The sequence below is a fragment of the Solanum pennellii genome, chromosome 3, assembly GCF_001406875.1.
Source record: "Solanum pennellii chromosome 3, SPENNV200".
Lineage (NCBI taxonomy): Eukaryota > Viridiplantae > Streptophyta > Magnoliopsida > Solanales > Solanaceae > Solanum > Solanum pennellii.
Genome location: NC_028639.1, coordinates 54,373,556 through 54,389,141, shown reverse-complemented (window position 1 = coordinate 54,389,141; position 15,586 = coordinate 54,373,556). Strand labels below are relative to the sequence as shown.

General features: G+C 28.4%; 2 protein-coding genes across 2 annotated transcripts; one reads left to right on the top strand and one right to left on the bottom strand.

Annotated features, from left to right (window-relative positions):
- Window positions 1-5,242: 5,242 nt before the first annotated feature.
- On the bottom strand, window positions 5,243-7,143 carry LOC107013464 (AP2/ERF and B3 domain-containing transcription factor At1g51120-like). The gene is made up of 2 exons (XM_015213370.2): window positions 6,667-7,143; window positions 5,243-5,830 (listed from the first exon to the last, which is right to left on the bottom strand). The coding sequence occupies exons 1-2, from the start codon at window positions 7,141-7,143 to the stop codon at window positions 5,312-5,314; spliced, it is 996 nt and encodes a 331-aa protein (XP_015068856.1). The 3' UTR covers window positions 5,243-5,311.
- A 4,555-nt stretch (window positions 7,144-11,698) lies between these two features.
- LOC107014950 (protein IQ-DOMAIN 1-like) lies at window positions 11,699-14,680 on the top strand. The gene is made up of 5 exons (XM_015215080.2): window positions 11,699-11,854; window positions 12,013-12,117; window positions 12,888-13,199; window positions 13,276-13,641; window positions 13,834-14,680. Exons 2-5 carry the CDS (start codon window positions 12,037-12,039, stop codon window positions 14,482-14,484), a joined length of 1,410 nt encoding a protein of 469 aa, XP_015070566.1. The 5' UTR covers window positions 11,699-11,854; window positions 12,013-12,036; the 3' UTR covers window positions 14,485-14,680.
- Window positions 14,681-15,586: the final 906 nt, after the last annotated feature.

Genomic DNA, 15,586 nt, shown 5'->3' with positions numbered 1-15,586 from the left:
ATGGTTACTCAACTTTTAATAGTTTACTTAGAGCCTGTTTGGCTCAGCTTAAAAGCTGGTCAAACTGACTTAAAAGCTGGTTTTTGACTTATTTAACTGTTTGGCAATACTCAAAATAACTTATAAAACTTATTTTAAGCCAAAAGTTAAAAGCTGGGGTAGGGGTGCTTTTTTTTTTAGCTTATAAGCTGTTTTAAGTTGACCACATTTTTATCTTTTTGCTCTTAATATTTTTATACAATCTCCAAATTACCCATATAACCCTAACATTTCTTTCTTCCATTTTTACCTTTTCACGTTTGACATAACAACTTCAGCACTTTTATCCAAACACATAACTGCTTATTTTAAAAATAAGTTTCAGCACTTTTAAAAGTATTTTTTTAAAGTTGCTTTTATTAAGCCCATCCAAACGGGCCCTTAGAAAGTCACTTAATTTTGAGTTGTTTACTTCGAAAGCACTCAACTTTGTTTTTTAACTCAAAAGTCACTCAACTATTGGTGTTATACTTAGAAAGTCATCCAACTAATTATATTTCACTTAGAAACTCACTTAATCAATTTAAATAACATTTTTTCATTAAATTTTATAAAAATACAAAAAAATAATTAATTACTTCTTACCAATTCCAATTTTTCTTTATTGGTAATCTTTTAACAATTTATGTCTAGTTTTACAATTAATAGAATCGAGATTATTTTTTTTGGGGGGGGGGGGGGGGGGGGTNGGGGGGTTTGCAGTTGTTACTGTAATTTTTTTTTTAGAAAAATTGTAATTAAATAGTTGGAGCGGATAGTAAAATAATTAAAATAGGTATCTTATTATTTGTTTAAAAATAGTTTAAAATAAAATTTAATAAAAAATTGATTTAATTGATTGAGTAACTTTATTAGTGAAATATAAATAATTGGTGACTTTCTAAGTTAAAAATCAATAGTTTAATGACTTTTGAGTTATAAAACAAAGTAAAGTGACTTTTAAGTAAACAACTTAAAATTGAATGACTTTCTAAATAAAAAACTCAAAGTTGAGTGACCATATAAGATATTAACTCTTACTTTTGAGAAAAGTTACTATCATTTACTTCTATAGTTGAACTAAATGGTAATCAATAACTAAGGTTTTAATTAAAGATGAGTTATTTGGAATATAAAAGGATTTTTTAACTTATAAAAATAAATTAAATGATATATATTAAATTACCATGTACTCTCTTCGTTTTTATTTATATATCATTATTTTAGAAACTATGAAAGTTTACTATTGTATTTTTTTATATATTATTCTCTTGAAGTCAATTTCTCAATAAATGAATATAAATTAATGTATTTCTATATTAATTAAATTCATATTATTTGAGTTAATAACTCTCAAGGAAAATAATGTTAAATAACAAATATTAAAAACCACATGAAGAATGCAGAAAAACAAAAATACTATTTCAATTGATCTAATAGATGCGACACTTTTTATTTTTTAGTCGATCTGAGAAAAAGTCTATCTTATTATAATTTGAATGTAATTTAACTTTTAAATTTCTCTTTTATTTTTAATAAAATCATTTACAACTATATAAATATCGCAATATTATTTTGAACCAAATTTTTATACATGTAATTTTCTTTAAATACTATATTAAATAAAATAGTGTCACGTGAAATGAGACGAAGAAGTTAAAAGAACTTGACTATCTTATGCCACGTGTCTTATATTTATTTGAAGCTCTTGGCATTTGAAAGTGTGAGTTGGAAAGTGGGGCCACAGGTAATCTGAGCTGTCAAAACTGACACGTTGATGGACAGTCCACTTTTGGCGTATCAGCTTCTCTCATGATGTACGTTTCTCGTCCTGAAAAATGTGTATACATCTCCGATGTTTTGTCTTTATAGCATGTTTTTTGGTTTTATTGATCTCGGTTAGACCTATACAAGTATTAATATAATAAAAATTAAAAAAATTATTAATTTTATATATATATATATATTTTCTTCGTTTCAAAAAGAATAATTTTTTTAAAAATCTATTTCAAAAAGAATGAATTTTTTCTTTCTTTTTTAACATTTTTACTTTAGCTTTCCACGTAACATGTTTAAAGCTACAAGGTTAAAAAATAATTTTGTACATTTGACATAACTTTAATTTAGAACCACTGGATTCAAAAGTCTTCATTATTTACTTAAACTTTGTGTCAAGTCAAACCACACAATTCTTTATGAAACGGAGGAAGTATATATATATATATATATATATATTATCCTATTTCTATTATTTTCTATCATTTAAAAAATTATAAAAATCTTTATTCTCTTCAATTTTTCTCACTTTTTCGGGTACATCATTCTAAAAAAGATCATCCAATTGTATTTTTTCCCTTTTTCACGCATAAAATCATTCCAATGTATTGCTAATTACCTCCGTCATTTCATTTTTAAATTTCAAATCTTTTCTCCTCTAGTTCATCAATTGCATTGAAAAGATAGTTCGTCTTCACTCATCTTTTTTCTTTCCAGTTAATTCATTATTGATTTTATTATTATTATTATTCTTTTCATCTACAAAATTTTGATATATACAAACGATCTTTCATCTTTTGGTATTGTGGTTATTCAATTAATCGAAGAAGGATGCTTATTCGACTTCAAAATTAACTGTGGAAAAAATTTCAAAAAAGAATTGAGTTGATGATGGCTTCGGTGGAGACTTTGGATCGAGATCTATAAGTAGTAGTATTAACGAAAGTGAAAAATATCTACGGGAGTTGATATAGAGCAAATGAGAAAGCGTATAAGGATTTCTTCATTTTTTTGCTTTCAACATATCATATTGTTGATTTTTTTTATTTATTTTTTTGTTGTTCATTTTTTTTTAATACATGTGGATTTAGATTTTTGATGTAGCTAGTTGTTTTTTGTTTCTTAAGTTAATGTTAGTATGTATTATGTTTATAGTTATGTATCAAATACATCACAATTACGGATTTGGTTATCTTTACATAGGCGGAGCCACCTTATACTAAAGGGGTTAATCCTTTTCGGCGAAAAATTATATTATTTATACATAGTTAAAATAATTTTTATGTATATATAGTCGATGTTGATCCCCCCCCCCCCTCAATTACTTTGTATGTCTATTTCTACAGATTTTAAACCCTTTATTGAAAATATTGGTTCCACTACTGATCTTTTACTACTACATACAACACTCAAACTTATTTAACTAGAAGGTTACTCAGTACACATTATCAAATATTATTGTTGATACATAATTCCTAATGTTTTATAACAACATTAGTTTGTATCATATTCATAGTTATGTATATGACACAAAATTAATAGAGTAACAAGTTGATTTCTTTTTTAATTTTTTGTTGTTATTTTTTCACGATACATATGGGTTTTGGTCTATTTTCTTACCTAAATGTCTCAACAAAATAAATACATTCATCATGTATAAGCTATTATTTTCGAATCAATTATGATTTGAAAAAAAAATGAGAGAAGAAAATTTGAAATTTGTAATTTCAGTTGTTTGAATATGTTATGATTTGGGAGATATTGACATCAATTCGATTTGCTTGATTTGGAAAACTAACATTTAATTTTACGTTTATTTTTCCTTTTTAATCTCAACGGATAAATTGTCTAATATATCAAATGTTATGTATCATAATGAATGAGACCTATCCAGATGATACAAATTTGAAGGGGGATAGGAGGGATAAAATGTGATTTGCTCCTTACACTATGGGATGATCATAACATATACATATATTAATTTTATACATGAATAACTTATTTTCTATCTATCTATCAAATAATAAGTTATTCAAAAAATTAACACATAGATTAAATAAAAACCTCTAATAATGTATCCACGGTAATATCACAAGTGAAATACGTGAAAAATAAAATATACAGATATTTTATTTCTATCTTAATGAGGTAAAGAAGTTGTTATAGATCCCCGACTTAAAAAATATTTTTCGAGCATAATTGCAAGAAAAATATGATATTGTTTTGTGAATGCGATAAATATCTGTCCTAATTATATTATATTAAACAATGAAATATTTAATTAATCGGGGGATATACTCTCCATTTGTAATAATAAGAATAGATTTCTCAAATGGTCACCCGAATATGTAAAATTAGTAATTTTATCAATAAAATTGCTTAGTTCTTTAAAAAAACCACTTGCAAAGTTATTTTAATCGAAAATATCTTTTCTTGTTTAAGGTGACCAAAAGTGATGAAACGATTTTGCAAGAGCAAAATTTGAAGTTGAGTAATTTACCCCAATTTATCACAACCTATAATTGTTAACTTTAAATTATTATTATTTTTTCAAACATAATGATTTTTTTTTTAGTCTATTTAAAAAAATGACTTTTTTTTTATTATTACATTTTGCTTTTAACTTTTTCCTGACATATTTAAGGTAACAAGATTAAGGACAATTTAGTATATCTGATATAATTTTAATTTTAGACCATAAGATTTAAAAAAAAATTTAAATTTTTTTTATACTCCATGACTAAATTAAAATAAATCATTTTTCGTGAAATGATTAAAGTTAAAAAATAGTATTGAGTAATATTTAAAATCATGATCGAGTAAGATTTGTAATCATGACAATTAGATGAAGCTTACAAGCTATCCTATTAATTTGTCTTGGTATTCACAATGTACAGATATTTGAGACATTTTTTTTTTAAATTAGACTTACAAAAGCAAATTTCTACACAAATATCAGAAATGGAAATAAAATCAAATTACCAACAAAATACCCTTTTACTCAAATCACCCAATAATTTCTCATTTTTCTAGCTGGAGAAAGTGTACATTAACTTAAAGGTTCTTTTCTATGATCACCAGTCACCACATGTATGATTAAAACATTTAATTAATTTCTTAATGTCACTATAAGTCTAATAAATATTCAATAACAAGTCATACAAGACAAAATAATTAATGCTTTTAAAACTCATTACCTCCCATAAAAGGCAATTGTCACTACCCAACTATGACATTAATGTTTTCCATGGAAAACATTGTTTTGAAAAATAAATGAGTTTTTTCTTTCAAGTAAATAAGCAACATTATGTACACAAATATTATTGGATAAAAATTTCACTATGAGATTAAAAGAAAATTGAAATTCATCGATAACCTCTCTAAAAAAAAGTGAGATTCGTTTCTTAAAAATAAAACAAGTACCTGATACAACAAGAAAATAATAGAAACATAAGGGGGTTCTGCGATTTTTTGTCCTACATGTTCCTTGAAAAATTATTTACGCTATCGATGAACATTAATTAAACTCCATTGCTCCTTTTGTCTCCATCCAACCTATTTGCTTCCCAAAAAGCCAAACAGGTACCAAATCATCATCAAATGGTTGTGCCTTAGTGAACTCTTGTGTGCCCACTTCATGATCATCAATAGTTTCTTCTTGTTCATGATGATTGAGTGCTAAATTCCCATCAATACTCTTCACAACATCAATCACAAATGCATTGCAATTCTCTTTCGTTCCGTTCTTGAATTCACACAAGTTGAAAACAATGGTATCTTTTGCTCTTAAACCTTTATCTTTCACAAACTTGTTCCAACCCTTTGTGAAAACAAAACTTTGACTACTTTTCCAATAACAATACCTGAACTTCCATAATCTCCTCGATGTATCATAAAAGATCATTTCCTCGTCTTGAATTTGAGGGAAATACTTTGTTGCATATTTCTTTGGGATCACAAGCCTATTAAGCTTTCCAACATCACTTGGAGTTAGCTCTTTCTGGAAAAGCTGCTTGTAGGAAAATTCAGCATTACCCTATAAGTAACATTGAAATCATGAAATCTAACAAGAGGAGTCACAAAAAAAAAAAAAACAAAATATTATACCTATAAAGCTACATTAAGAGTACTCAACAATATGTACATGCATTAAACCTATACACCAAGAGGTAAAAAAAACATTTAGTTATTTGCCTTATTTCTAGATTATAAATTAAGTTACTATAAGGTGTGTATACATCTTTATATTTTATAGCATGCTTACTTGTATTCTTTAGATATTCTTGTACATGACCTTATGATATACAAAATCCTTTACAATGATGTGTATATAATTTAAATTCTTACGATTATTCGTAAATTCATGTGGAATGTATATCTCTAGTGTGACATGCAGTAATAACATGTATATCAAATATATTCTCACAAATAAGATTCGAAAAATAGTATATACACGTACCTTATCCCACAAAATAGACTATTTTGAGTAGAAGCTAACTCAAGGAAAAAGGCATTAATAAAGCAGTTTAGAGAAAGAAATAAAGAGAAACAAGAGAGAGAAGAAGTCAAAGACAAGAAGCTAAAGAGAACAAAGACAAAATATACTAAAAATGAAACAATTAGTACTATCACAAAACAATACGATAATCGAAGAGTTAGAAATAGTAAATGATAGAAACGGAATAATAAGAAACTCTCATAGTAATACTACAACTATCAATATAAAAGGCTAAGTGAGGTAACTCTCAGTTACTTAACTAACATTTTATTCTGATCTGTATACTCTATATTAGTATTTATCTAGTATAATTACGATTACATGATAGCCTAAAAAGTACTATATGTCTAAGATATACAAAATTATTTTCTTACCTCATTCACTTTTTGTAAGTTTTTCAAAGATTGAAAATGATCTTCAAATTTGTCTTTCAAATACTCATCAAACCTTGAAGTATAAGAACCTTCTTTGATCATTCTTAGAATATCTTCAGTTGAAAATTGTGTCTGAAAATTAGGTTCTTGAATTGTTGAATTTGTCCATGACAAATTTCTATGTGAATGATCTGGTCCAAGAAGTCTAATAGCAGCACTATCATAAGCCATTGCTGCATCTGTTTCAGTTTTAAAAGTACCAAGCCAAATTCTTTGATGATTTGCATATATTTGAGCTCCCCAATGACCATTATTTTGCCCTACTACACCTTTGAATTTTGAACCTGAAATGCAACCTTTTCCCTCACGTGCATTAATGTTTCGCTTTTTAGGTAATAGATGATTGCTTCCGCTTGAATCACAATCACCAACCGTTACGTTGGTCGTGCTTGATATTAAGTTCGTTTCGTCTTCCATAGATCCTGAAAAAATTCTAAAAAAAATTTGTGAAAATACCAGATATCGATTTCAAAATTAATTGTTAAGATACAAAGATCGGAATTAACCATGAACAACAATACTAACATATTCAGTACAATTTCACAAGTTCATTACTCTAAAAAGGATAGTTTGCACACAGATCTTACCCTTTTTCCTTAGGAGTTAAAAAAAAATTTTCTAATAAACCCTCAGATCAAATACAGTTTGAAAAAAAAAAACAGAAATGATGATAAAATACTAAAGATAGCATGATAAAATATTCTGGAAAGAAAAAATGAGTAGTATGTATAGAGATCTTTCCCTCTTTCTTGGGAGGTTAATTAAAAGGTTGTTTCTGATAGAAACTCAAACAAAAAACAAGTACAGCGAAGCAGTTTGAAAAAAATAACAGAAGTGATGATAAAGATAGCATGACGGAACGTCCTGGAAAAAAAAAGTAACTACGACATGATAACACTATAACTAAAGTATAAGAAATAACATAAATCGAAGTTTCGTCCAACCTTCACCTTCTTCAATGACCAAGTTAAAGCATTTAAAATCGGCCTACCACCTTTCTCAACGAAAAAATAATCCTAGACGATCCTCAAAATCTCTACTAATATGCTATATATTTATATTCATCATCTCATCTATAACCTCATATATAAAAATATATACTTATTTCTCAGTCTCAAAACAGGTGTCTCTATATCCATTTAAATAATTTGTCTTTGTTTAGAATTATCAACAAAATTAATATCAAAAAATGAATTCCAGTCTCTAGATTATCTCAAGATACTTTGTCAAACTTCAAACTAAATGTAAGTGTATTTATAACGTTCAAACTTAATTACAAGTAGTTAGTACATAAAAAAATCAATTATATTTTTGACGAAAAAAAATTAAACAATTGACTGTTATCATAATAGTATCATCTACTTACAAATTACAACAAACTACTCCAGTTTAATAATTGTCAATTATATATGTTGTATAATTAAGTAACCCTATAAAATAAATATTCACAAATATATTTTTCATTAAAAAGAAACTTTTAAATATTGGCTACTAATAAACAAGTATTATTCTAAACCAAATCGACTAATTTCTAATTATCTGGAAACACATAATAACATATTATTTCGAAATCAACTAATTTCTAAGTAATAAATTACTTGAAAAAAAATAACAAACATGTTTTCATATAAAGATTTAAACTAGTTTTTTTCTTTCTCCAAAAATAATAGAAACAAAATTCATGTGAAAAAGATATTAGGAGGATGATCAAATAACAAACCTGATTATCTCAAGTATTAACAACAGAAGCTACACGAATTTCAGAGAACCGAAAAACTATTATTATTATGAGGATGATAGTTCTAAAAGAACAATATATATGTCTTTTAATTTTATATAATAGTACCATATAGATTGTTGTTAATTATGGATAACTAATCAATTTCAAAAGTTAAATTCGTAATTGATTCAACTTCCAAACTTGTGTAAGTTTGTTTCCTTGTTATTCATATCTCAATGTTTTCAAATATCTTCTTTTTATATAAAAGAATATTTGAACAAAAAAATGTGGTAAATAAGTTTACCAGAAATTGGAACCAAATAAAAGTCAGAATTGCATTTTTTTTGATATTATTAAATATTATTATTAAAAGAATTGCATTCAACACTCGAATTCATAGGGGAGCGAATATGAATCTAAATTAAAATAAAATCACATTTGCCTTTTTAGTCATATATTACTATAGTCTTAAAATTAAAACACCAGTACAATATTTTCATAAATAATTTAACTCATCATTGTAGGATATGTGGCAAACTAAAAGGACAAATATTGCTTCATCCAATTAGAGAAGCCTACCTATTATTGTCAAAAAATGAATAAACTTTCACTTCATTTTCTATTTATCCTCTATTTTATCATTTCTGAACTAAGGGTCAATTAAAAATCAAATTAAAAATTTTAAATTTACGAATTTCTAATAATATAAGTAATCGGACAAAAATACATTTAAACTAAGTTCTTTAGGGATCCTTTTCTTGTCGCGGAATCAACCACCCGTCTAGTTATGAATTCTCATAAAATTAAACTTATAAATTTTAATATGATCACATAATTTGTTGTAATTTATAATCGGAGTGAGTTCCTACGAACCCCATCGACTAGTACGCCAAAATTCCGTAAATTCGCTCCTAAATGTCATTGATGCAAAGGTAGAGAGGACTCAATATTAAAGAATTTATAAAAGAATGTTGAATTTTTTGATACTTTTGATTATTCCTTTAATTAGTATATTTTAAAAAATAATTAGCATATATATTACGAATTACTTTTGCATATATTATCCAATTAGTAAAAAAAGGTATATCACGTTGATAAATGTAATAGTAATAGTAATTAGTACTATTTGACAGTTAATTTTTTTTTCTTAATTAGGAATCATTACCAGAGAGAAAAATAAAACAAGAGTATAAAAAAAGAACAACCCAATGATATCCATTAATTTAGCTAATTATTTTCTAGTTATATATATTACCAAACACATCTGAAATATGCATTATGACTTATGACAAGTAAAAACGATAAAATTATTTTTGTACGTTATTACAATTGTGGAATTACATATATTTTACTTGAAAACTTTTTTTATTTATTATTTCCTTATTTATAGTTTTTGTTCATTTATGCATATGGAAACCTTTTCTCTTACCAAACAAACTTCAACCACTCAAATTCACTTTGCTTTTTAAATTAATAATTAATGTGTAAAAAAGAAATATTATATATATATATATATATATATATATATATTAAGGTGAAAAGGGGTTATCACAAAGCTTAATTTGAACAAACAATCATGAGATTATTAAGGAAGGTGCACCATAAAAAGCTTCTATTTTCCTCCTAATATTTCAACAAAAATGTCACTTTAAATGCAAGCAAAAAAAACCCTCATCTCATCTACCTAATTAATAATACTAATATTAATCACACCTTTAATTTTTTTTTAATCTATTTCAGCTCCAACAATTCCCTGTAATTCAATTAGTGTTAATTAGTTAAGATCCCTACAATAAGTGTATATAGTAATTGATATTTTACTCGTGCTTCGTCTAAAACTGCATAATATACACATAGTGATTTGATGGTTAGGCCAATTAAGTAATTAACAAATGATAGGAGTTACTAATGAACAAAATACAATAATTTACATAATTTGTATGTCATTATCACACGCCCGTGAACCTTCTAATTAGACAATTGTACTTCCTGCTCTCAACTTGTGTATTAAAAGTTTTTGTTTTCATCTAGCGTTCGATATCCATGCTGACCTCTAGTTAATCTAGATTCACGCTATATAAGTAAGACTCATTTAAGAAGACATACTTCTTAACAAGATTTTTTTTTTCAAATTCCAAGACTTAAACGTGAGATTTTTAATTATAAATAAAAAACTTTTATTCATCTCACTGCAGTACTCGTCTACGTAAATCTCAAACATATATATATATATATCAATGAAAAAGTCTTCTTTATTTATCAATTAAAAAAAATGTACTGACACCCAACCTTGTGACATACCAGGCATCAGCTAATGAAACAAAAAAAGTAATTTTTGTTATGAAAAAAGTTACAAGAATCACGTCTAAAAATACATCTTTTTTTTTATATATATTTAGTTGGTTAAATTATTTTTTTTCAAATTTTTCTCTAATCATTAAAAATTAGAAAAGAAACTTTACAAGAAGAAAAAAGAAATAATATAATCAATTCCATAAATAATCGAAATACGCTCGAACTAAACCGAACACCATGTTTGTTAGAAAGAGAGAAAAATTACAATAAATGAATATTAAGTGCTTATATTTATTATTCAGGAGGAACCAATGAATGTCCAAAGACCCGTGAATAGGGGCAAAAATAGTGTAAATAATACTCCTCCTCTCAATTTATTTGTCTTACAATATTTCTTTTTTAGTCGATTTAAAAATTTAAAAGAATGTTTTATAAGAAAATCTTCTTATATTTGACATATGATTTAAAAATAAAAATAATTACAGAATTCCCACCTTTTAATTTATATATTACCATTATTCTCTATAAGTTTCACAAATCTCCAAATTTTTTTTCCTCTTAAGTTAAAAATGACATTAATGTATCCGATCCTCTTTTTAATGTATCAACGCTTTTTAATTTTTTGGCCATTAGTGTATCCAGACCATCCATTAATGTATCCGTTTGAGAAGTTTCTGTGATTATTAACTTTTTAAGAGATAAATTGTAATTTTACCTTAAAAGTATGTGATTTTTGTAATTTGCCGTTAAAAATATTTTTTATTTTGTGAAATTTTGGATCAAGTCACACTATAAGAAAATTGTGAATTACATGGGATATTAGTATGAAAATATACAGTAAAATAAATTTTCTACGAATTTTCATACTGATATCCAGAAAAACCACACATAATTTATAATTTTTTTTTATATAGTAGATCAAAATAAGACAAATATATTGAAATCGGAGGGAGTATAGATTTGTAATTAAGAAGAGGCCAACTGTATGTTTTTTTTGTAGTAATAAAAGAGGAGAGTAGTAGTGTTTGTATATATAGGGGCTAAACAATAGGAAAGCTACTCTTTTTGATCTGACCCCGTGAGAATGATAAATACTAACGGCAAAATAAGCAGGTTTGCACTTACTACTCTTTTTATTATCACCAAACTATTTTTTTCCTCCTTTCACTTTTTCTTTCACCTTATTTGAGAAAGTTCTGTTTTTTTTTGTTGTTGTTGTCGTCGTCTTGATGCTTATGATCTGTTGAATCTATGTGTGTTTTTTGCGACAGAAAGGTCAATTCTTTTGGCTGAATATGGGCAAGAAAGGAAGTGGTTGGTTTTCATCTGTTAAGAAAGTTTTTAAACAGTCTCCTAAAGATTCACCTGATAAGAAGGTTAGTTCAATCTCATTCGAACACCTCGTATATATGTACTTCTTCGTTTTTTCATATCTTAAATCTCTTTAGTGAAAATTCTGACTCTGTTACTCTCGTCTTATGATCTTCAAGATCAATACAGAGAAAAAAGAAGAAGAAAAACAGAATTTTGATATCACTAGTATATTTTAGAGCTAGATATTTTACGATCCAAATTATCATTGATTTGCTAATATTGGGTTCTTGTCTTATGTTAATCCATGATAATTTTTTGGTTCCCTAAAAGAGGATTTATTTACTATTTATAAGACAAATGCTAATTATAGCAATATTATAGTTACACTAGCTTCTCTTGCTCTGTGTCATATCATCCGTGAGAATTCATGGAGCGGACATTAATTTGTTTGGTGTTGATGCATAGTTATTATTGTTACAATAAAGAGTATCTCTCATATGGCTTACAACATCAGAAGCTGCAATCTATAGACTTTTTTCTCATTAAGAAACAAATTGCACAGTTATTTACTCAAGTTTTGATTACTACTGGTCCCCCTTACACCAAATGAGTTCATGACCTTTAGCTTTCACTCCACCTATATGTTCCCCACCTATATTCATAATTACATGTGCTGCTTACGTTACTTCTCCATCATGACTCACTACCATCACTCTGAATGTTACACTCTCTTGTCAAAAAAAAATCATATCTCGTATCTTTAATATTTAATTAAACGATGATTAATGGCACGATGATTGAGGTGGTTTAATTGTTGTGTCATTTTTTTCAGAAGGAAACATTAGACAGTAAATGGCAGCAACCTGAACCTCCTGAAGTGGTGTCACTTGAACATTTTCCAGTAGGGAGTTCTCCAGATTTTATAAGTAATGGAGGGAGTAACGTTGATTCATCGTCTACTGTGGCTGAGGATCATAACCATGCCATTGTTGTTGCAGCTGCCACGGCTGCAGCCGCTGAGGCAGCTGTTGCAGCTGCTCACGCGGCTGCTAAAGTCGTCAGATTAGCTGGTGGCTATGGCCGCGTGCAGTCAACAGAGGAAAGGGCTGCCACGCTTATTCAGTCATACTACAGGGGATATCTGGTAAAATAAAATCCTAGACAAATTTTTGTTTTATGTTATCTGTTAGTAATGTTACTCAATTTTACTGATTTTGTAGGCAAGACGTGCTTTGCGTGCTCTGAAAGGATTGGTGAGGCTGCAAGCACTAGTGAGAGGACATAATGTGCGAAAACAAGCACAAATGACCATGAGATGTATGCAAGCATTAGTACGTGTACAAGGCAGAGTACGAGCAAGGAGGCTCCAGTTAGTCCAGGAAAGGCTCGAGAGCAAGCTAGAAGAAGCACGAAGACACGCTGCTGAAGAACAACAACACAAACACACCAGCCCCATTAAGAAGTCGGGGACAGAAGGTTGGGATAACAGGAATCAAAGCATGGATAAGATCCAAGAGAGCAGTAGGAGAAAATTCGATGCAGAAATGAAAAGGGAAAGAGCTCTTGCTTATGCCTATGCCTATCAGGTTTGCTATTCCCTTATCTACCTAACGTACTAAACGTACAATAGTTATTATCTCAAAAATTCACTTTTTTGGAATTACTATAAGTTGAGTAACGACCATTTGAGAAATCAACTCGTTGTTAAAAATGAATTATAAAATTTTGTTAATTGATAAGTTCTAATGTTGTGGTACTATTGTGATTGGTGTTGACAGCAAAAGCAACAACAACTATTGCACATTGATCCACATGGTGAGGACGCTGAATTTTTTGGAAGTGAGCGCGAAAAGTCACGATGGGGATGGAGTTGGCTGGAGCGATGGATGGCTTCGCAACCATACCAATACTCAAGACACATTGTGCCAAGAGACAGCTCCTATGTGACACCTTCCACAACAAGTGACATGTCTGAAAAGACAGTTGAAATGGACCTAATCACCGGGCCATTGGACTCGGAGACCATCAACTCAGCCCATCACACTTTTGATCAAGCTGAAACAAGCCCATACTCAGCCCGAAAGGTTGTTCACTCAAAATTTGATAATGTCCCTAGTTACATGACCCCAACTAAGTCTGCAAAAGCCAAGGTGAGGAATCAAGGCCTTGTTAAGCATCGTAGCCCACCATCCGCCCAATGGAATGTATCGAAAAGGAAGGGGCCACACTGTGGTTTGGGCCTTGAATCAAGTTCAGGGGCAAGTACAACAGCAATCTATCAAGCCTCAAGAAGCCCAAGCCCAAAAACTACCGCGAATCGCTGTAGTGGACATGCTAATAAATGGATGGCAACTTACAGCCCGGAATCAAGTGGAGATGATCGAGCTTCACCATTAGGAGCACATCCATGGAGATATAATTTTAGTTGATATATATATATATATATATTTTGGTGGTTAATAAAGTACTGATCAATAATGCTAATGCTGCGTGCTAATAGCTTATTGTTTTTGTTTTTGTATCCTATTTTGAATTTAATTTGGATGGTTAAATATATATATATGAAGTTTGAGTTTTTGCAATCGATGTAATATATGATAAATGTAATCTTGTTTGGAATTAGGACATAGTTTTTATTTTTGAAGTGTATGACTTAATACTACTTTATCAATTGTTTGTATACGACGAACGTAGTTTATATGACACTCTTTCAAAATCTTGAGACATTTGAAAAGAAAAGAAATTTCTATATTCAACTTATAACGGAATTCAAATTCATCTAACTATCACAATTTTAAACTCTCATCTGATACTTCTCCATCCATAGTATTGTTGTGGCTAATTTTTATTTTTGTTTAATTTACATAGGTGTTCATCGATTTGCGTGGGCTTCATTTAACGGGGTACTTATAAACTTTCACTAACAAATGCTTCATTTTATGGGGTACTTATAAACTTTCACCAATAAATATATCGAATAACTCTATTCATCAAAACTACGATTAAACATCAAAGTTTCAATTAAATCCTACTACACAAAACAAACTGTTTTACTCGTAAAAAAGTAATACTACTAATTAAAACTAAAAAGTGTATACCTCAAATGTGAAAGCTATGTGTTTTCTTACAGCTTAGTAAATTAGAGAGGAAGGAAGGAATCAACTTTTCACCATTAATTGGACCAAAAATTTGGTTCTATGGCTTTAGGAGGAAGTAAAGGGAAATGAAGGTATAAAATTTGAATATTTAAGATGAGTAGATAAAACTTAAAGTGATTACAATGAATCATACTATTATCAACTTTCATGGTGAAGCAATTTGATAGAGTAAAAATATGTATTAATTCATTATGTGTTAAGTGAAAAAAAGTTTATACGCAATATCATAAATTTATGGAGGACGTTCTCTCTTTAAACAACAATTTAATTTCAGCCACGATAAAATAATTTGTACCAAGTCAAATTAAATTTTTTTAAAATAAAAATAATTTATTTTTTACTGTCCTAAGCAGAAGTGAACACATGATAGAAG